The sequence below is a fragment of the Tachypleus tridentatus genome, chromosome 1 (assembly GCF_004210375.1).
Source record: "Tachypleus tridentatus isolate NWPU-2018 chromosome 1, ASM421037v1, whole genome shotgun sequence".
Taxonomy (NCBI): Eukaryota; Metazoa; Arthropoda; class Merostomata; order Xiphosura; family Limulidae; genus Tachypleus; species Tachypleus tridentatus.
The window spans coordinates 97,886,741-97,909,466 of NC_134825.1; the positions used below are offsets into that span (position 1 = coordinate 97,886,741).

At 34.1% G+C, this 22,726-nt stretch overlaps 1 protein-coding gene across 2 annotated transcripts in view; it reads left to right on the forward strand.

Moving 5' to 3' along the window:
- LOC143256608 (protein amalgam-like) overlaps window positions 1–22,726 on the forward strand; it is a 79,081-nt gene that overhangs the window by 38,283 nt on the left and 18,072 nt on the right. For both annotated transcript variants that reach the window (XR_013031424.1, XM_076514030.1), the window contains exon 3: window positions 18,377–18,587. Coding sequence is in view for 1 of the 2 variants with exons in the window: in XM_076514030.1 (XP_076370145.1) it covers window positions 18,377–18,587 (211 nt within the window). In the remaining variant the exon portion in view is untranslated. The remainder of the gene's footprint in view (window positions 1–18,376; window positions 18,588–22,726) is intronic.

The following is a 22,726-nucleotide window of genomic DNA, read 5'->3' on the forward strand; positions in this document are numbered from 1 at the left end:
AGGCAAATTTGCACATTTTCATTTACATAAGGTCTGAATAAAATAACATAAAAATCAAGGTTTACATGTATTTATACTAAAGTTATACAAAACTGAACAAAAATATTTAGAAGTGAACAGTTTTTCAATATTGCTACAGTAATGTAAATCACTTTCACGTATCAGCCCCCAAATATAGTCTCGGCATTCTACTTTGTTAGACAAATATCTCTGATTTAGTCATTAAGGTCTCTTTGATTGGGGTAGTATGGGTTTCTCTTACCAGTTGCACCTCTGAAATTGTAATCTCAATCTTCAACATCTACCTCCTCTTCTGATTTGCTGCTTTCTTTTGAGGGCGGCTGCTTTCTCTCTGGTGGAGTGGGTACAAGAAGCTCAGAGCAGTGTGGCACTAGGGTGATGGATGATGAAAGGTCCGGATACATGTGATAGCAGATGCATTCTTGTCAGCTCGACACTTGAAATGGTTCACGCTAAATTCTTGGAATAACGAACTTCATGGCTCTCTTTTTCTTTCTGTACCATCTTGCAAAAGAGTAAAATAAAATTGTTATTATGAAGAATAAATTTGTTTCATCAACAACTAATGTGTAAGAGGTTAATGCAAAATATTTTATATGTGATATTTTTCTACACTATTGGAAATTTTAAAAAATAATAAATTAAAAGATATTTAAATTTTAAAAGGTCTAAAATTTGTATAATATAAAATCTTGCTGTTCAAGCAAGCAAAAATTATCCGTAAAATGAGGTGCCCAAAGTTTGTCTTGATCCTAAACAGGCATGCCGAAATATGGCTTATAGGCTTCATACATTTCAGCAGATGCTGTCAAAGTACTTTTTCGCTCCTGTATATATATTACTATGGAAAGTTCTAGAAAAATATAAAAGGATTATTCTCTTAAGTTCTACAACATTCTAGAAAATTATTGTAAGTTGTACAACATTCTAAAAAGTTCTTGAAAATTCTTGTAAGTTCGAGAGAATTCTCTATCAGTTACTCAGCACTGAATCTACCTGGAATGTTCTGGAAAATGGGTAAATTTGAAAATTTCATTACTCAGGTCACAAAAGCAAAGTTTGATGAGAAAAATAGGTCTTTTCTATTTACTTTACGCATAAGCAATTGGGAAATGACACTTTCTGCCCAGGAACAAGAAAAAGTAAAAATTTTGTTACATAGTATTGTTGAGAGTAAAGATTAATCAGTGGCTTTATATGAATGTCAACTTAACTAAAATAATTTTGTATTAATTCAGCATAGTGCAGAATTACATTTTCGTATACGTTAATAGTTTTCACGATAATAACGTGTGAAATATGTTTACGATTTAAATCTTTCCATCTCATAATCTAAGGTATAAACGGATTATCTACACTTAGGTCATCTCAGTGGTTAACAACAAAGAATGAATAGTATGAAGACACATTTATAGTATATCTATGACAGAAGGGTATATGATATCAAACCGAAGTTTTATTCATGTGCAAACATTGAATTAACAATTGCTCTTCGATATTTTCTGATATAGCTCGTTTTCAATCCTGAGTAAATAGGTACACAAAATCAATCAGGTTCTATGTGAAATATGTGCCTCAAATGGTATTATTCGGGTCCTGGTGTGATACGGAGGCAAACAATACCCTCTACCATTTGTAACTATATAACTGTCTTTAGATTATGTAACTATATAACTGTCTTTAGATTATGTAACTATATAACTGTCTTTAGATTATGTAACTATATAACTGTCTTTAGATTATCCTTTTTATAAAATTTCCACATTGTCATGGCAGCAACACAAAGTCCAAGGCATCTAATATCATTTTATTCTAGCCACTTCAGCCCTTTGTTCTTTTGTTAGATGACGTCTTCTGCCCGCAAGAATATTTCAGTGTGGGCGCTTTGTTTTATTCACCGTTTGCTCCACGAAATTGTTGTTAAATTCTTCAATGAGTAACTAGTTATACTAGCCGAGAATAAAATCTTGTGAGATTCACAATAAAAAATGGACGGCTCTAGAGAATTGCTTACTGTATACTGTGGGAAGACTTCACTGAAATTTTAGTGGAGACGGCAAAAAAGAATCGTTTGAGAAATTGTAAGTATAAGTTATACCGAATATAATACATGTTGATGTGTATATCATATTATGATTATTATTAACCAAGTATTTAATGTCAAAACGCTTTAAATCATAGAATATGGAAAATAAAATACATCAAAACTGCGTATGTCTATATACACATGCTGTGTGCTTATTACAACTTAAAATAGAAAATAAAACAAAATAATTACATAGAAAAGATGTTACGTATTATAAAATTTTAAACAATTAATTACTAAATAAAAAATATGTGTTTTGGATGAGGATTAGCATAACACATGCTACCCAATGATTGCAGCCTATTTATTATTGTTATTTAACTTTATATTTTAATTGCTTTTAGATTCTGACTTTGGTAGAGGCAATGTAGCTGCTATGCTTGTCTCCATGAATGTGCCTTCAACTTCAGAAGCAAAAGTGTAACCTTAATTAATGTGAGCCAGGAATTAGAGAGCCCAGTAGTCGTACTTTTATACAAAAGGGGTGCAAAAGTTTAGGGAATGGACTGTGCACAGGACTGTCGTTCTAGTAACATCAACGATGAATGTACTTCCAGCTCACTGATAAATTCGCAGCTGTGAATAAAACAACAAGCCCTGTATTTTGAATCTGGGTTGAAACTAGTTCGAACTACAATATCCTTTGCCAACCGAAATATGACTTTAAGTGAATCTAACAGCTGGCAATGCTGCTAGGAAACAGAGGTCAAGGAGTAGTGTTGCCGCTAGACAAAAAGAGCAGGTTGATGTTTCTAATCCACGTACTTTCTTTTGTATTAGTTTTCCTTGCTTTTACAGAAGGAATACCTTTTGAAGTTCGTTCATTGTGATGATTATCCATCTTGTGTGAAGGAAAACTTCAAGACAAACAGTCACAAAACTTGAATCAAAGATTTTTGTCATCGCAATGGGAACGTACTCAGTTTTCAGTGTTTTTGTGCTGTAGTGAAAAAAAATGTCCATTTTATTTAAAGTGTCCAGACTCTCTGATTTGAACTGTTTTCACACTAACGCTGTAAATTCAGTGTAATGCTCTTACTCGGGAAGTTTATTTAAATCAATGGGCTAAGCTTGCAATTATTCCAGGAAATTTCTATTAGAAAATCTTGGCGCAAAATCATTTGAACTCAAAAATGCCACATTAGAAATGGTTTCTGACTGTGAAAAAAGCCACATTAGATACGTCAATTAAATATGAAGCAAGGTTAGTTAATTAGTTATCACCATTAAATTCCATCTAGGAACATAGGGCCGCAATCGCTTGCGGATTCTTCAACAAGTATTTAAGTGAGTAGGTTGTTAGCCCACTGTACCGAGCCGTCCCTAATTTAGCAGTGCAAGACTAGAGGGAAGGCAGCTAGTCATCACCACCCACCGCCAAATCTTGGGCTATTCTTTTAACAACGAAGAGTGGGATTGACCGTCACATTATAACGCCCCCACGGCTGGGAGGGCGAGCATGTTTGGCGCGACGCGGGCGCTAACCCGCGACCCTCGGATTACGAGTCGCACGCCTTACGCGCTTGGCCATGCCGGGCCATAAAGCACGCTACTTTTCGGAATTAGTTTGTGGTAGTGACAATGTCCAATATCGTTGATTCTGGTGATCAGTAGAAAATTAATGTAGTTGATAGCATACAGTTCATTATGCATTTTCTCTCTAAGAAAATTCGGCTGAAAATAAAATATTTTGTAAAAATTAAATTTCCAGTTAAATTAACTTCATTAAGCTCAGTATCAATGAGGTTAGAATTCTTGATTTGAGATTCGTTGAGAAAAACACGTCCTCTATACTTTTGCGCTGTAAATGTTATTCGATCAAACAAAAGTAGCTAAATAATTAGCGGTGATGACTGTTGACTATCTACGTTTCTGTGTCTATCATCTAAAACAGAGAAATGACAATGCAGAGATACAACGTATAAATTATATTGCTTTACCGGAATTGGCAAAACAAACGTATTTTTCTTGATAAGTAAACGTTTATTCTTTTATGCTCATACTGCATGCATCATCGACATTAAGATATCTGAAATTATATTCCACACTTATCTACATCACTTACACGGCCCGGCATGGCCAAGCGGGTTGAGGCGTGCGACTCGTAATCTGAGGGTCGCGGGTTCGCATCCCCGTCGCGCCAAACACGCTCGCCCTTTCAACCGTGGAGGCGTTATAATATAACGGTCAATCCCCACTATTCGTTGGTAAAATAGTAGCCCAAGAGTTGGCAGTGAGTGGTGATGACTAGCTGCCCTCCCTCTAATCTTACACTGCAAAATTATGTACGGTTAGCGCAAATAGGCCTCGTGTAGACTTGCGCGAAATTCAAAAACAAACAAACCAAACTATCTTCATGTATTTACTGTAAGTCATTAGATGAAAGACGTTTTAGTTCCCCAATGGCTCAGCGGTAAGTCTGGGAACTTATAATGTTTCAAATTGGGATTTGATACCTCCAATAGGAATAGTACAAACAACTAATTGTTTTTAGTTCGCCCGCGTCGCGCTAAACATGCTCGCCCTCCCAGCCGTGGGGGTGTATAATGTGACGGTCAATCCCACTATTCGTTGGTAAAAGAGTAGCCCAAGAGTTGGCGGTGGGTAGTGATGACTAGCTGCCTTCCCTCTAGTCTTACACTGCTAAATTAGGGACGGCTAGCACAGATAGCCCTCGAGTAGCTTTGTGCGAAATTCCCAAAACAAACAAACGAAAAACTCTCTACAGTTTATAATTTTGTGTGGTATTTGTAACCCTAAAGTATCCTTATTGTCCACTTTTGCTAATATTTAACCAACTTCTACCCTAAAAGCATTTATTTTTCAATGCCCGCTGTCTTTAAGCAACAAATACTTTCAGCATATTGTTTACTTTTGTAAGTTGAACGATATAGTTTCAATATATTCTGTCGTTGGTTGGGTTCTTTTCGGTTATTAGCGAAAATAATGTCTGGTCCAGTCCACGTACCAACAACGAATTAGTTTATTTCTCTTACAACGTATCTACAAACTAAATTCACTTTTACACAAGTTGAACGCCTAAGTTGACAAACAACGTTGCAATAAGATTTCCAAAATCAGTTATACTTAAGCTCAACTTACAAATAAGTTTCAGAATTTCCTTGCTAATCGATCGATTGGTTAAATTGACTCGGTAAATCTCCCACTAAACAGCTTTTTTTGTACTGAAATGAATCAGCTAGTCATTACTCAGTAACTTCTTATTAACTCATTAACTGCTTGTTCATTATTCAGTAACCGATTCTCGTGTTTTTACAGTACTTTTATTTCTATATACTCAAAAAATATATATGTTATTAAATCATCATCACATATCTAAGCTACATCACTGAAAACATAACTCACCAAAATGTTTGTATATTTTGTAACAAATAAAATCATTATTATAAAACAGAATATAATTACACTTAGTGCTGTCAAACTGAAAAATGTTATATTAAACATCTATGTATGTAATTTGTATAATAAGAAAGGTTCTATGGATATTATAAACGATTTGTTGGAACAGTAAACAAATTCATCAGACACCTGTATAAAGATGTGTAATTCAGCATTTCAACTATCACAACGAAACCTCAGAAAAACACACATAATGAAAAAACATAACTTCAAATTGTTATAAATAGGGTCTGTAAACCTATGTTTAGTACTTATTAAACATTCGGTACTTGGTTAATTATCCTCATACTCTAATAACCTCCCCAAGGTAATGTGACATACTGTTCATAAGATTATTGGTATAATTTACCATGATTTCATCCAAACTTGTCTCAACGGGATAGAAGCTGGAGACTTTTCTGGCCATGGCAATCTTGTAACATCCTCCTAGTAAAGACAATCCTTTCCAATCTATCCAATCTAAGTACTGTGGGAAATGGCATTGTCATGCTGGAATACAAAGTCATTGCCAAACATTGCCCTAGCGTATGGTAGAAATATTGTCTTAATGTGATACCTTTAAGAGGTTCCATTAACGTTTTCATGGAGAATATGAAGAGCAGTTTTACACAATGATGAATAAAGTAGTTGACCAAACCACCAGCTCCTTTCCTCATCTGTTATGCAAATATATAAAGAACAAGAATCCTTCCATCAGGTCTAACAAGCCAGAAACAGAAATAATATGAAATGATAATATATCGCCAGTGTTTTAGCTGTAAGCTGACATAAAGTCTTACTAAAGTTACAGTGGTGAATTCAGATTAATATCTGTTTGCAGATTGCCCTTCTTGAAAAATAAAACTATTTGGTTGGTCTTTATTCGCTGTTCTTCTGGATATCCTAGAATGGATGTGTTCAAGCCATTCCTGTCGTAAGATGTTGCAAGACTTCTCTTCACATTGATATGTTGACCTGATCAAAACATGCTTGTATTGAGCAATACTTTTTCTACTAATAGACGTTCCAGAAAAACATTTCCTGTCATCCATTGACATTCTGGACAAAGTACACTGGGAGTATCGTACCGTTTTCTTTATTTTGTTTTTATCAATGTTTATTTGCTACATACTATTTCTGGACAGTCGAATAATTTGATGCCCTATAATAATCTATAGCACGCGATGAGGCACATGTATTTGTGTGTGTGTTTGGATGAAGAAATGCTCGAAACAAATTATACCAAAATAAAAACTAGTACATGTTTCTCCTCTCACACATTATCTTCCTGGGCATTTAATAAATAACTACTCCATCCATGTAGAAAATATCATCAATATATTGGGGCCACAAAAACTCACTTTGTTAAATAACGTGATATGATTTTAGCTCATTAATATTTGTAAACCTTTTCTATTGCAACTTAACCAACAGATGGGGTTCAATATATTCAATAAAAAATAAGAAATCAATATTATATTTACAACATACAATACAACCATACCTTTTGATGAGTTTTATTTTAATAGTTTATGTGACTTATTCACTTCATCAACCAATGTGTATCTGCTACATGATTCCTCTCTATACATATTAAAATAATTACTGCGTTCTTCTTGCAATCAGCGTACAGTTCATAATGTCTAAAGTATATAAATGTGTTGTTTGTCATTTTAAAACAAGCTCAAGATGAAATTATCTGTTTCTGATTCTTGTAATGTAGAACTCATAGCTCATTCTCTGAGTGAAAAAAAACAACTGAATCTGAAGGGAAATCTGAAGGGAATGTAGTTTGTAACAGCCGTTGCAAATAAGCGACCTGTTGTTCTATCACGACCTGCAGATGTTGAACACATTGTCAGAACTGTCCTTGCTTACGTGCAATTTCACAAATACCAGGTAACATCCCTATCTTGTCGAATACAAAGTGTGTGAAAATAATCATTAGCAGAATAATCTAAGCAGAATCATTTCAAGTGTGTTATATGCCCTAAACGTGGAAACATGGTTGTTATTTCACTTGAAACCAGTTTGTAAACCAGTGATGTATAGGTTATACCGGTAGCAATACAGTATTGTCACAAGCACTTAAAATCTGTTTCTACATACCTCATTCAACTGATTGAACCTCAATCGAAAGAACACAGATGCTTGAACAAATTATTGATATAATAAACTTGCTGGATAGCTCTAAAAGTTGTTCAAAAACTGACAGAAGTATATTTCACAAGTCACGCAAACTCGCATATGAGGATTATTTCAGTAATACCGAATTATAATGATCTCATTTTCATTACTTTATGTTAAAGCATCTATCTATATTTGAAAAGCACTCATGTCCTGTTTGTCCTATTGGATACATTTCATACTTCTTGTCAAATAGGATATGGTCATCTCTTTGGAGGCTAAAACTATCTTTTTGTCATATAAGAAGCAGTTTATTCGGCTCTAGAAGCTCTGGTCAGTGACCTTCTTCCCATATACTTTGTATTTTGGTATATTAGACATCAAGAAGTAACTAGCACTGGCATTTGTCACTTGCAAAAGAATTGTGGCTTACTGGAAAGATCATGCAACAATCCTACATCTACATAAAAAAGAAAATCACTAACTATTTATCACAATGAAGTATTTCCAACCATTAAGCAGCAGTTTTTTGCAAAGTCTATAATGATCATTGCTATACAGTGGCCATATGGGAAAAACTTATCGAGATCGGTTACGACGGTGGCCTGGGTGTTCGAAGCTGACTGTGGCCACATCAAACAATAAAAATTTCTGCACATGGCCTTCAATAATCGATAGCGTTTCCGTTCATTGAGAACTATTTCTTAATTAATGTTGTCCTTTCCCATTGCTATTGTCAAAATACAGATGATGATTCAACTGTTTCAATTCGACTCTCTTGTTTCAGCATGGTATTGTCATTGTAGGCTGGTGCAAATGTTATGGAGTGTTATGTTCACATGACATCTAGCATATGGTTTCCCAAACACTCTCTTCATGAGATAAAATACCACAAAAACGCGTCAAAAATTTCTGCGGGTCTGCATGATATATCAGACGTTATAAATGAACCGCATTTGGTACGTTGATCGAGCATGCAACTCTACTGATTTTGATAGCAACATCAAGGTCTCATTTCTGCGAACATAAACGTAGTATTACGATATCATTTATTGTATTATGTTCAATTAAATGTATTGAATTCAGCGAAAAGTGTAGAAATCCATTTGTAGGCACTTTAGCCATCAATATACTACTTAGTCCTTTATTGATAGACAAATTTAATTACTTCATTCATTTAAGATAATAACTTTATAAACATGAAAAATTCGATCATTCAACATTCATCATTAAATATCTTTCTTAAATAAAACAAAGTCATCACGAAATCATATGACAACACGTGATTTTTATCTGCTTGTTTTAAACGCAAAGATAAACACAATGAGCTATTTGAACTACACACACAGCGAAAATCGAAACTGTATTTTTAATGCTATAAGCCCACAGCTTATCTGGAGAGATTTTTAATAAGTATAAATTTCAACCAGTTTATTTCAAAAATCCTCAATTTATTTTATATTTGTTGACTACTGATCCAATGAAATATTTGAAGGTATCTCTTAAACTATATAAACATCTGTAGCAATTAAATGTACATAAAGAAGCTTAAATGAGGTTAATGCCCATCCTTGTGTTATATTTTCCCGAAAGAGATTATCAAAGTCACTCTCTCTCTCTAAATATATATATATTTAACACCAGAGCTTTTGACAATGTCTTTTCTTTGAATGTAAGTTAATTCTTTACACTTATAATTTTACGAAACCGAAGTCTTTTTTTTTTTAAATTGTGTAAAATTGCTTAGTAGATTTAATTCATAAATGAGCTTTTCTTATTTTGAAATCAAACTCACGGCTATGGATAAAATGTCAACACTTAATTGCATCTACTGCTTTATCTCATTTTAAATCATGACAATATCAGTTGAAATTCTGGCACTAATAAACTCGGTTGGTGGATGTGATTTTATTGCCTTAAGAGAACAGTGTCCAAAACTGCAGTATGCGTGAAAGATAACCCTTCTCAGATTGAGCACATTAATGGTGTATGCGTTATTATAAATCACCCCCACTAAAAATTCAAACTAAACATTGGTGGAAATTCTTTATTATAGATAGACCCTCAAATAACTTGGACTGAGGACACTAAAGGAGAATACGTAACCACTCTAATAGCTCGGTTTGCGCGCGTTCATGGAAATAACTCAGAAAGGGTACGTTTATGGAGTATGCTTTAGCATCAAAATAAAATATGATAGAATAAAAAAAATTAGTAGTAGAACAAGGGAAGTCAATACAACTATACAAAAGGTGGATATCAACTGGACCCACTGTTCGACTAATAATTTGGCAAGTTGCGTGATGGAATAACACTAGAATTGTAAAAAAGAAAATATGTCATGTTTTCTCCTACAGTTTCTTACCTTTATTTTCCTGTACTTATTACGAAAGTTTTCCATTTTACAATCTTCTATTTCAATGAAAATAAAAACATCCCCAAACCAAATTTGTAATACCACTATAAACATGGAAAATTTTGTTGTTTTATCTGTATGTAAAATTTAACATTCTTAAATTTTAACAATTTGTGTTTTATATATTTTTCTGTTTACAGTTAACTATCTAAAGAACCTATTAAAAACAGAATTTCTTTTACCTTAATAAATTTCTTTATTTTTCAAACATTATATTAGTTTTTAAATGTAAAACTGTAAATTGTAAGGTACTTTTTTGTTTTTAACAGACCAGCAGGTGTTCACGATGCGTTACACGATGGAAGGCTTATGAAAGTTGTTGTTTTTTTGAAATATGTCAATGGCAATATAAAGATTGAAAGTACATAAGAATAAAACTATTTATGTCCACACTGAGATTTATTACTTAAATAATATTTTAAAAACGTGTCAGTTAATATAAATTAATCCGTCTTGAAAATATGTATAAACAATGAAACATTGTGTGAAAAAGAAATCCTTCAAACGATTAATGGGATTTGAAGACGAAATGCAATTGTAAAAATTAATGTTTTGCTAACTGTAAATGTAAGCAGTTTCTGTTTGTGTCAGTATTGATTTAAAAGTTTGTATACTGTAATGAAAGAGGAAACTGGTGAAAAAACACTTTCCATAATGACTTTTCCTCTAATTTATCTATACTTAGCTAGAACTGTAGCTACGAAACATTAAATTAATTTAATTAAAACAATTAAAACTGAAGAAAAGACTTTTCAAGATCTTCTGTAAATGTAATTCTACAAAAATACATATTCTAACTCAGGAAAACGTTAGGACACCCCCACATTTATTCCCACTTAAAATGGCTCAACTCACACACAGGTGTATCACACCAGGCGCACATGATTAGAATATCGTTACTCAGCATTTTGATTGAGGCTTGCCCTATTTAAACCTCAGACATTTAGTTTGGTGTGCTCCTGACTGTTGAAATGAGAGTGAGCACCATGTTGAGAGCAAAAGAGCTGTCTGAGGCCTTCAGAAAGAAAATTATAGCAGCTTATGAGTTTGTAAAAGTATTTAGAAAGTTCCCAAAAGATTTTGAAATCAGCCATTCCACTGTCTGTAAAATAGTCAACAAGTAAAGGGCTTTCAAAACAACTGCCAAAATGCCCAGGTCTGGTTGTTCAAGCAAGTTCACCCAGAGGACAGACCGCAAGATGCTAAAAGAGGTCTCCAAACACCCTAACATGTCATAACGGGACCGACAGCAGGCTCTAGCTACTGTTGATGTGAAAGTGCATACCTCTACAATCAGAAAGAGACTACAGAAGTTTAACTTGCATGTGAGGTGTGCAAGGAGAAAACCTTTGATGTTTCTCTTAGAGACTGAAGTTTGCCAGAGAGAATGTAGACAAAGACCAGGACTTGTGGAATAATGTTCTTTGGACTGATGAGTCCAAAGTTGAATTATTTGGACACTAAAACAGAGGACATGTTTGGTTTAAACTAAATACAGCATTCCAGGAAAAGAACCTCATACCAACTGTGAAGCATGGAGGTGGAAATGTTATAGTTTGGAGCTGCTTTGCTATAGCAGGACTTGAACAGCTCACAATCATAGAATCCACCATGAATTCTATCTAATGTGTATCAGAGGGTGCTTGAGGATCATGTGAATCCATCTGTACGAAAATTAAAGCTGAAGCGGAACTGGACCCTATAACACGACCCAAAACATACCAGTAAATCCAGGACTGGCTGTAAACTAAGAAATGGAGAGTCCTGGAATGGCCGAGTCAAAGCCCAGATCTTAATCCCATTGAGATGCTGTGGGGTGACTTGAAACGGGCTGTACATGCAAGATACCCCTCAAACATCTCACAGCTGCAAGAATTATGCATTGAGAAGTGGGGCAAACTTTCTTCAGACCGATGTCAGAGACTGGTAGGTGGCTACAAGAAAGATCTCACTGCAGTTATTTCAGCCAAAGTGGGTGACACTAGCTATTAGGGAGTAGGGTGTTCTAACTTTTCCTCAGTTAGAATATGCATTTTTGTAGAATTACATTTACAGAAGATTTTGAAAAGTCTTTTCTTCAGTTTTAATTGTTTAGTTATATTCCTATAATATCTCAGTATTGTTGAAATTGAGATTATATATCTATATATCCAAAAATGTTATACAAATACACATGCTTTCATAGGTGTCTTAACTTTTTCACATGACTGTAGGCTGAAGTACACGTAAGTTTTCACCGACGACAATATCTAATTTCTCGTAGAAATGCTAACGTCCGAAGTTAATTCATTAAAATTAAACGGTTTGTAACGTTCAAAATCTATGAATGTTCTTCGTCATATATCCGTAGTTTTCCATTAATAAGCGTTTATCACAGTTATAGCTTCTGGGGTTTGTAGTATGCTAACTATAGCAAACTTGCAGCAATATTCTGTATCTGTCTCTCGGCCCGTCGATTTATATACTCAAGGCGAAATTCTCGAATGTTCAACAATATTTGAAGATACACTAGTATTTTCGTAAAACATAGATTATTGATTTGTACCCTTGAGAATCTTTTACAAATTCAGAGAACAGGCGTAACTTTGGCAATGCACATCCTAAAATATACATCACATACTGAAACAAACGTTGATATTAAAATAAACGTATTGCACTAAATCTGTTATACACACTTTATTAAAATCTACTACCAGAAAAATTATATGGTAACATAAATCTACACCTTTCTTTTCTTTATTGTATTTCTCTTTCCTAGTTTTACGGTAAGAGCACAGTACTTTTCTGTCGTGTTTACCATTTAAATATCTGCTTTAAAAATATTGCATTACGAAATTATTCAACCAGATCACGCTTATTTGTCATGGAAAACTTTCAGAATTTGATAGAAAAAATAATCTAATTTTTGCTACCAAGGTGCCAAAGATTACAAATATTTAAATATCTACTTTATAAAACAAATATACACATGAACAAATTCAATTACCTATATATCAACAAAGTTACGGTGTATCAGCCAAAGTTAATTTTTAGAAGTAATAAAATTTCAGTACTTCTTGGTTTCTCTCTAAACTAAACTTTGAAAAACGAAGAGTGTTATCAAGTTGGAGTAAATATTATGAAAAGTTTATTTTTTTTGTTTTTTTGTGCAAAGTTACACAATAAGCTATCTGCATTTCGTTCATCATGCGGTACTAAACCGTAGACATATTGCTGCTTAATCTAGTGGTAAACATAGATTTAAAGCCAGCAGTAAGCACATCAAAATTTGGTTTCAAAAGAGGAAATAAGTGATGAATTAACTAGAAAAAATTCATTAGTAATTTCATTGAACAGTGCAGAAGTTATAATGTACGGAAAGATGGAAAAAACGATGTTTTTTTTTTTTTTCTTTTCTTTTTGCTTTTGTTGTGCTTTTTCTTTCATGCTAATTTTCCTTTTTTTAAATAAGGGTTTTTTGAAAAATATAAAACTTACCTTAGAAAAAATACTAAGTTTCATTATGATATCTGTCAATATAACTATAGTAGACTACTGTGGAAAGTTAAGCACACATTTGTCACGATTAGTGATTGCATAGTTGTATAAAAAAAAATAAATTTCAAGTTTACATGGATAGTAGCGATATCTTAGTTTGTTTAAATATCCATTGTTCTATAAATGGATTGGAGAGGAATCAGCTACTAATTAATGACACCTTTGCAAATTACCAATTTTGTTAGCCTATTATGTACAATACAAACTCTTATTAACCAATTTTCTATGAAATCTTTATCGGAATTCAATTATGAAAGTCATATTGCTTTAACACTTTACAGAGAAATATATGGGTACAAAAATAACCCAAATACTTACAATACTGCTTCAAACATATAGTAGATTTATCTGAAATTTTTTGCCTAGAGCTAAAGTCTACACTTGGTAACTGAAACACCTAGGTCTAGCATGGTCTAATATATAACGAACTTGACTTGTAATCTGCAAGTCACGAGTTTCAATCCCTTCACTAAAAATGCTCACTCATTCTGTTATTAGGACGTTATATAGTAACAGTCAATCTCACTGTACACTGGCAAAGATTAGCTCAAAAGTTGGCGGTGGATGATGTTGACTAGCTACCTTCCCTTTAAATAATCACTAAAATTAAACAATTTTAAAGTTGAATATGTTTTTCAAATTGTGTATGTTTCTTTTGAACTTCGCGCCAAACTATACGAGTGTTATCTGCACTAGCTGTCCCTAATTCAGCGTTGTAAGATTAGAAGGAAGGCAGCTAATTATCACCATTAAATGCTCACTTTTGGGTGCTCTTTCACCAGCGAAAAATGGGATTGACTATTACATTATAATGCCCTCATCGCTGAATAGGCAAGCCCGTCTGGTATGAGAAAGATTCGAACCCTCCGCGACCCTCACATTACGCGTTAAACGCCCCTAAACACTGGGCTATAAGTTGTGTAAGAAAACAGTGTGAAAACTGTTAACGATATATGGCCTTGGGAAATTACTTTTTTAATACGTTTATTGTTATAAATTGCATTTATCTTTTTCTTTGTTAAAAAAAAGACATCTGACGCCATCCTCATCCTTAAAGTATTTGAATGTATTTATGACTAAGTTTGTCGTAAGGATGTGCACATGAATATTAAAATAAAAAAGAAAATGTGTGTGTTTTTTATAGCAAAGCCACATCAGGCTGTTTGCTGTGTCCACCGAGTAGAATCGAATCCCTGATTTTAGCGTTGTAAATCCGAAGACTTACCGCTGTCCCCGCGGGGGACTAAAATACAACAAGAGATTTAAAAGCTATTATGATCAGGTAGACGAATTTTTTCTTTGTACGTATTCATCACTTTTCATGGGCTTTACGTCTCTCGTTTATTACAGCTAAGGAAATTATTGGATAATTATTTGAGAATGTTCGTCCAAATCTACAAAAATGGGATATCCACCTATATAGCCGCCCATAGTATTGAACTGATAAAACTAAATGGAAGGAGACTTGCAAATAACATCTACCTCCCAATTACTGTCTGACTGACAAGTGTGATTTGACCGATACTAAATACTAGGCAATATCCAACTTCTTGTGTAGATAAGGATTAATAATAGACATAAAAAGATTGTTTGTTTTAATGCAGAGGTGAAATCCATAATTTGAATGTAAAAAGATCTGAAACTTAAAACGCTGAACCAACAAGAGACATACAAAATATAAATGTAAAATTGTTTGTATTTTCCCCATTTCTGTTCAGGAAAATGCAGGAAAAACTATCGTGCATTTGGCTTGCTTAAATGTGGTCCTTTTCCTTGCTGGGTCAGATGTAATTTTACTGACTCACAACTGTAAAATACAGTGTTTGATTCCAGGTGATGGATAGAGCGCAGGTAGCTCACAATGTATTTCTCAGTTTGCACTAAAAATACTACAACAAATGTGGTTCTAGAAGCTGACATTCACGAACAGCAGAATGTCTGTAGAAGGTTTAGTGACCAGCGTACCGAACTAAGAATCCAAAGACTTCGCTTTAAACTCTTTTGCCGCAAAATCAAACTACTCGCTTTGCAAAAAATATAAGTGAAACAGTCAAATTCACAGTAAACATTACTCCCATCAGCAGAATTTCAGTCAAGGTCAACTCGTAGGAGTTTGTTGGTACGAATTACATTTTTGCCTTGCTCGTGAGCAAAAATGTTACTTTTTCCTCTTGTTTGTTTGTCAGTGATGGCTTGAATGCACTGTCCAATGAGAGGTCAGTTCTTATGTGATGCTAAGTGTAACAGATTGCTTTGTTGTTGTTGTTTTTATATTAGGCATATCTTTAATCAATAATTTCCAAAATCCTTTCGTTTACAGACTTAGCAATTGTGGATGCCTTTTTACCACTTATTTACATGATCTAGCGTTTCAAAGTCTACAAACGATCTATGTTTTCAAAACAAAATATTATTTTTCCTTTTAAAGCAAATTTTTAGTTCTTCTGTGTTTCAAAAGAATGGAGGCAACATTTTCTTGCCATCTGCAAGGTAGGGCCCTAAGACACTAATGACGTAATAATCTCCATCGATAAAGATCATCGGTTTCTCCAAAAGAATATTTCTATGTTTGTTAAAGCCACTATACTGGAAACTGTAACTGTTGCTATTATTGTAGGAAACATGCTACTACTGGTGATGAGAACAGCTACATTCTGATCATTTGCACACAACGTATGGGTAAGTGGTTTGCGAAATAAATGCCTCTTTCTTTCGATATTCTTTAAAACACAAGGCATTGTGAAAAGCTGTTTACACGAACCACTGTATAACTCTATGCAACTGGTAGCGGTGTACCACTGGTCTGGAAAATACTGTGTCTGTTGGTAGCTTTGCTGCTAGTCCTCGCGAGAGACATGTTCGATTATGGAAAGTGTATACGCAGATGGTGTTTTATTGTAATGATTCTCATTGCTCAAGATGTAAGAATGGCAAAGTTAAGCGTAGCATCCGTTGATAATATGTCTCTAAAACTTTGCGGTAACTAACACAGGCTTATTCTGTTCAGCTGCATTGCATTAACTGATATAGACAGTTTTCCATATGCATTTCACAAACATATATTTGCTACTGCACATACTTTCGGTTTGTATAATAATATCTTGGTTTAGAAAATCTTACATCCATGCATTCTTACTGACAACTACCATTATACTTTTTTACTTTTCATTACAACTGACTGATATTTTTTCTGGGTCTGGGTTCTCCATTTGATTCCTTTTGAGATGAATATGAAGGGACTAAGAAATTGTTTATCAATGGATTCCTAACCTTTTATTGATGTCTCTCTCATCTGATTCCTGCTCCTATAAAAATCAAACTGCATCCACAAATTATTAATCTACTATAAACAATTGCTCGACTATTTGTTTTTCCACGTGTCACATCTTGTCTGTGTTCCTGCGTTGGTCCAATACTACACAGATTTATGTTGTGCCAAAATATCTCTTAGTTAAGATAGATTTCGCTTTGATATGAAGAAACTTTTAATTCTGAAACACATTTTGCAGGTCGTTTCCCTCCATACTAAAGTTTTAGTTACGTTCTCAAACATATTCATTTGTTTCTTCTGTATATCTGCGGTAATGCAAAGGTCTTGCACCTCTCAGAAATACATATGCAGAGAATTTCTCCACAGATCCGTGGAGGGTAGTGTAGGGCATCTTTCCATCTAAATATTGTGACATTAAAATGTGTTTTGGCACAAACAGTCCACCGATTGTCCTTGGGTCGAAAACTGAACCCTATTTCAAACAACACTAGATAACTGTTTCAGTTATATGGATAAAAATGTGACAACTTCTTTGACGCTTAAAATCGGTAATCTTTTACTGAAAACAAAGTTTACCCGAAACGCAAAAATCATTCGTTATAATTATTAGCCTATGTTGGATATAAAAAGACTGTTTAGTGTTGGCATTATTGTTTCATTTACTTTGTGAGTTAATATTTTATGATTACTTAGTTTGTTCGTAACAAGAAAATTAAAGATTAGTCATTTTAAAGGCGATAGTTATGACGAGTTTCGTTACTTGAGTGGTTAAGAGTCTCATGTTGTGTTTGTGATATATTGTTGTCAAGGCTTAACTAGTGTTGCACGAATTTTCTCTATATAAACTTTGACTCCATATTGCCTTGTTCTAGTATTGGAAACATTGTATTTATCTTGTATATGAATGTTTCTGTAGGTACATATTCTAGCTTTGTCTACATATCTTTGTGTATTAAAATATATTTGTATTAAGAAATGAAATTATGTATATTAATTTTGTTGGCAAATATTATAAATTTGAACATCTCTACATTGAATTAACTTCAGAATTAAAAATTCACTCGGTCTAAGCTGTTTGAAATTGTAAAACGTAACATAATAAATCGGGGATTCAGCGGGGATAAATTATAATACACAATAATATGTATATGTGCACTCACACAGTTATTTTTCGTCTCACTCTAGATGAGCTGTTTTTCATAACCATACACTCTCGCTTTGTCCTCTCCCATTCGTTTACTGCTTTTGTGGGTACGATCGGTTACATAAAGTTTTTCATATAAAACTTAATATTTTAAAATTTGCTTTCATTGTTCTGCTCTCTGAAGGTGCTGACTGGCCTTGTCGGTATCCTTGTCATTCTCTTCCGGGTATCACATTTGTACTAATTTTCTTTATTCACTCTTTCCTACACTTAAGATAAATTCCCTCACGCTACGCCATGAAAAAAAAAAAGGATTTTTGTTATGCCATTTACGTCCTTGTCTTTATTACGTGATTTCTCGATCTTATTTTGAAGGTGTCTTGGGTGCGTCAGAAGGACCTCCACATACTGACCGTTGGTCGATATACATACACTAGTGACCAAAGGTTCACTTCTCTTCACCTGGACGGCTCAGATGATTGGACTCTGAAGATTCAATATACCCAAAAGAAAGATGCAGGAATTTATGAATGTCAAGTCAGCTCTGAACCGAAAATAAGTCTTTCTGTAATATTAAATGTTGTAGGTACGTTTGGTGCTGCTAGAAAATTGATCTGTTACATTCTGTTGATTGCTGAAACGTTTAAATCTTTTAATCCAAATAATTATTGTTTTTAAAGGAAAATAATGTATATTGTGGTTATTCTAGCTATGCATTTGGTCTGTTTTGAATTTTCGGTAAAGCTACACGAAGGCTATCTGAGCTAGCTATCCCCAATTTAGCAGTGTAAGACTAGAGAGAAGGCAGTTAGTCATCACCACACACCGCCAGCTCTTGGGCTACTCTTTTACCAACAAATAGTGGGATTGACCGTTACTTTTTAACGCCCCCACGGCTGAAAGAGCGAGCATGTTTGGTGTGACAGGTATTCGAACCCGCGACCCATGGATTAGAGTGCCTTAACCACCTGACTGTGCCGAGCCTCTAGCTATATACCAAACTAAATCGGTTCTAACAAAGTATATTTGAAACTAAATGTGTTCTTTTATTCATTAAATGGTCGTTTCACGCAAAATCTATTGACTTTATTCTCTTTGCTGTTATTACGATGATTAATCACAGTATAAGAACGATTTTTATAAAATGAAGCGAGATGTTGCGTGACTGGAAACATGTTTAGCACTAGTATGTTTGATTGAAAGCGAATTCCTAGCCATCTGATAGTGTAATGCCACCTAGAATTGTTCGAGGTTAGGTGAAGCCCTTTCTAAGGCTTCGTGTAGTCCAACAAAAAAGTATGGGTTTCAAAGGATGTCTGTCTATAACATCGTGAACAACACTGGCAAGGGTAGAGCAGCACGCCCATACTAACAGGTAAAACCGTCTAAATAGTAGCCAACCACACAAAAACTACTGGTTCCGCTTCACAGATAAGTTATTTTTCTGCTACAGATGAAACCAATGCACAGAAATAACTGATTCCAGGATTTAGATTACTTCCGAAAGGTTGAGAGCATTGCTTAAATTAGCGATCCAATAAACTTCATTTATTTCTCTGTCTGTTTTAGTTTTGAATCCTGTTTCAATACCAATGACAGTAACATTGTTAATGGAAAGTGTTGAGCAACAGAGATATCTTTTTCAGTGTTAATAGAAGATTTATGATTATTGAAACGTTCTCTAATATTTGTTGTGTATGTGCTACATATTGATTTCATTTTTTGCACTGTGTAAGATAAATGATATTTTTTGTTTCACAAGTGATTTCTTTAGATATTTTAAAGTTTTTTTTATTGTGCTTGTCATAAAATGAATCAGTGGCTTTTATGAACTTACAGGTTTGTCAACTGGCTTTATTGCATGGACGACAACCATTTTTGAATGTAATGTAATTCACTTTTGTGTGAACACGGATATCTTTCATACTTATTTATATCTTAAGTAATAACATATTTTTATCTTAAGTAATAACATATTAATATCTTAAGTAATGACACACACTTATTTATATCTTAAGTAATGACATATACTTATTTCATCAGAGGCTTATGTTCTTCCCCGTTCTTCCCTCAACACAGCCAGCCTCGTATTTGGATTATTACTACTTTAGTCAAAACTACAGTTATTGTTTGCTTGTTTCTTAAGTAGCTATATTTTCATATGCTCATATAAAAAATTTATGACAGCAGTTTATTCAAAGCTTATTTAATTTGCAGATAAAGGAAACTTCGCCTAATGAAAAGTTCACGGTAATGTGTAGAAGATTTTCTAAAATTAATAGTTACCACAGAGTTATTGTAATGTATATTGTGTTAGACGTTTTCTTAATTTCTTAACAAAGGTTCTTCTCTTATGGTAACCTTAAAGTGAAATTATACGTTTTAGGTGACTCGTGACTTCAAAATATGTGATTACCGCTAAGTTAAATTTATTTGTTAATACAAAAACTTGTTTAGGAATTACACAAAATTAACATTGACGACTGGTCTCTTTGTACTTGGATGACATGCTCCCATTCTGAGAGCAAGTATTTTATCGTACAAGTCTTTGTAGCTTGTGGGCTTGGCATGGCCAAGCGCGTAAGGCGTGCGACTCGTAATCCGAGGGTCGCGGGTTCGCGCCCGCGTCGCGCTAAACATGCTCGCCCTCCCAGCCGTGGGGGTGTATAATGTGACAGTCAATCCCACTATTTCGTTGGTAAAAGAGTAGCCCAAGAGTTGGCGGTGGGTGGTGATGACTAGCTGCCTTCCCCCTAGTCTTACACTGTTAAATTAGGGACGGCTAGCACAGATAGCCCTCGAGTAGCTTTGTGCGAAATTCCCAAACAAACAAACAAATTGTAGCTTGTGTAGAAAACCAGTCACGTTCACTGTTCATACAACCTTCTTTATATGATCATTGGTTTTAGTTTCGAACGGCAAGAAATGATGCTCTTATGGTAATGTGGCTGAGACCTAGTCTACAATGATCATGTTCCTTTACAACAATTGTTGTTTTGGAAAATAACTTCAAATAAATTCCATAAATATTGTATATTTAATGACAGACCTTACAAAGAAAAGTTTTAGTTTTAGTGTCATACACAAAGAAACAGGAAATCATTTATTTTATAACAGTAATTAAAACAAGCGTGTAATTAGAAGAGAACCCTAATTAATGTAAGTAGCACACTTTTTAAACCATAACTATTTATTATTGCAACAACAAAAATATTTTATTACATGTTTCAATCACATTTGTTTGGTCATCATCAGGCATATTTGGTTTTTGGTTTATTTTGAATTTCGCACAAAGTTACACCAGGGCTATCTGCGCTAGCCGTCCCTAATTTAGCAACGAAAGGTAGCTAGTCATTGCCATCCACCGCCAAGTCTTGACTACTCGTTTACCAAAGAATAGTGGGATTGACCGTAAATTATAACGCCCCTTCGGCTGAGAGGGTGAGCATGTTTGGTGTGACGAGAATTTGAACCCGCAACCCTCAGACTACGAGCCGAATGCTTTAACCACCTGGTCATGACGTGCCAGCAAGTTTTGAAATTTTAACATTCCTTTAAGTCAACAGCCTGTTTACGTATTAGAATATTTCATATTCTAATTTGAAACCTTACACATCTTATTTATGAATTTCAGTTAATATTAAAAGCAAATGATTTGCAGAAGACATCAAACACTTCAAAATACTTAAACTAAAAACATTCAGTGTTTTTAATATGATTCTTTCCTGAATGCTATTTGATAAACAGTGTTATTATATTTAATAAACATTACAAAGTTGTTTCTACAAACAATAGAAACGTTTCTTTCCATTCTAAGTGAAATATTTCACCAATAGATGAAATGAAATCGTAAAGATAATGGAAAATCTAGTGCTTGTCGCTCAAAATAGAGTTAATTAAATTAAAACAAAGATAATCGTAATGTTTATAAAAAGAACTGTGTAACCTTACGAGTTAAGTTTATACAAAAAATATGCAAACATACAACGGAAAAGTGATTAGAATGTTGATATTTGATTGCTGTCAATGTCTGTGCTGTGATCACTACAGATATCGAAACCAGGCTTTTAGCGTTTTCAGCCCACACACTTATTGCTGAACCGCTAGAGGGACTGAATTATCGGAAGCGTAAATTTCTAACGCACGTGAGTATAAGTTATGATTTCTAAAACGCAACATATGTTATAGTTCTCGCAACAAACAAGACGTGAATTTGTGAAAGAAATGAAACTTATTCAATCCGAAAGTTATAAAAAGAAACATCAATGAACTTCTCAGATCAGCTATTTCATAAATAGTGACTTTAAATGTTTATAGTCATAGAATTACTCTTTACCTTGTACTTGTTTCTTTTGGTCAACCAAACACTATTGAGTAGAGGTGTAGTCGGCTTACAGTTGGCATAAAATCACAACCGGGTTTTTTCGTTATTTTTGTTTCTGCATGATGAAATATACGTATAACGTGATAAAATATATTCATTAAAATTCTACATCTATTACTATCATAACTGTGACTTGGGATAAGCGTATCTTAGTTAGTGCTCGATAGGTTCTATGACTAGCTTCCCTCCTTCTTAGCTAAACAAATAAGGGCAATTGGTTCGGATAACACTTGTGTAGTTTTTCACAAACTAAACTTATTTGTCACCAGCTGAACCAACGTAACTCAACTGCACAAAATTAAAGATATATTCAGCGTTGCTATGAAATAAATGTCTTGTGT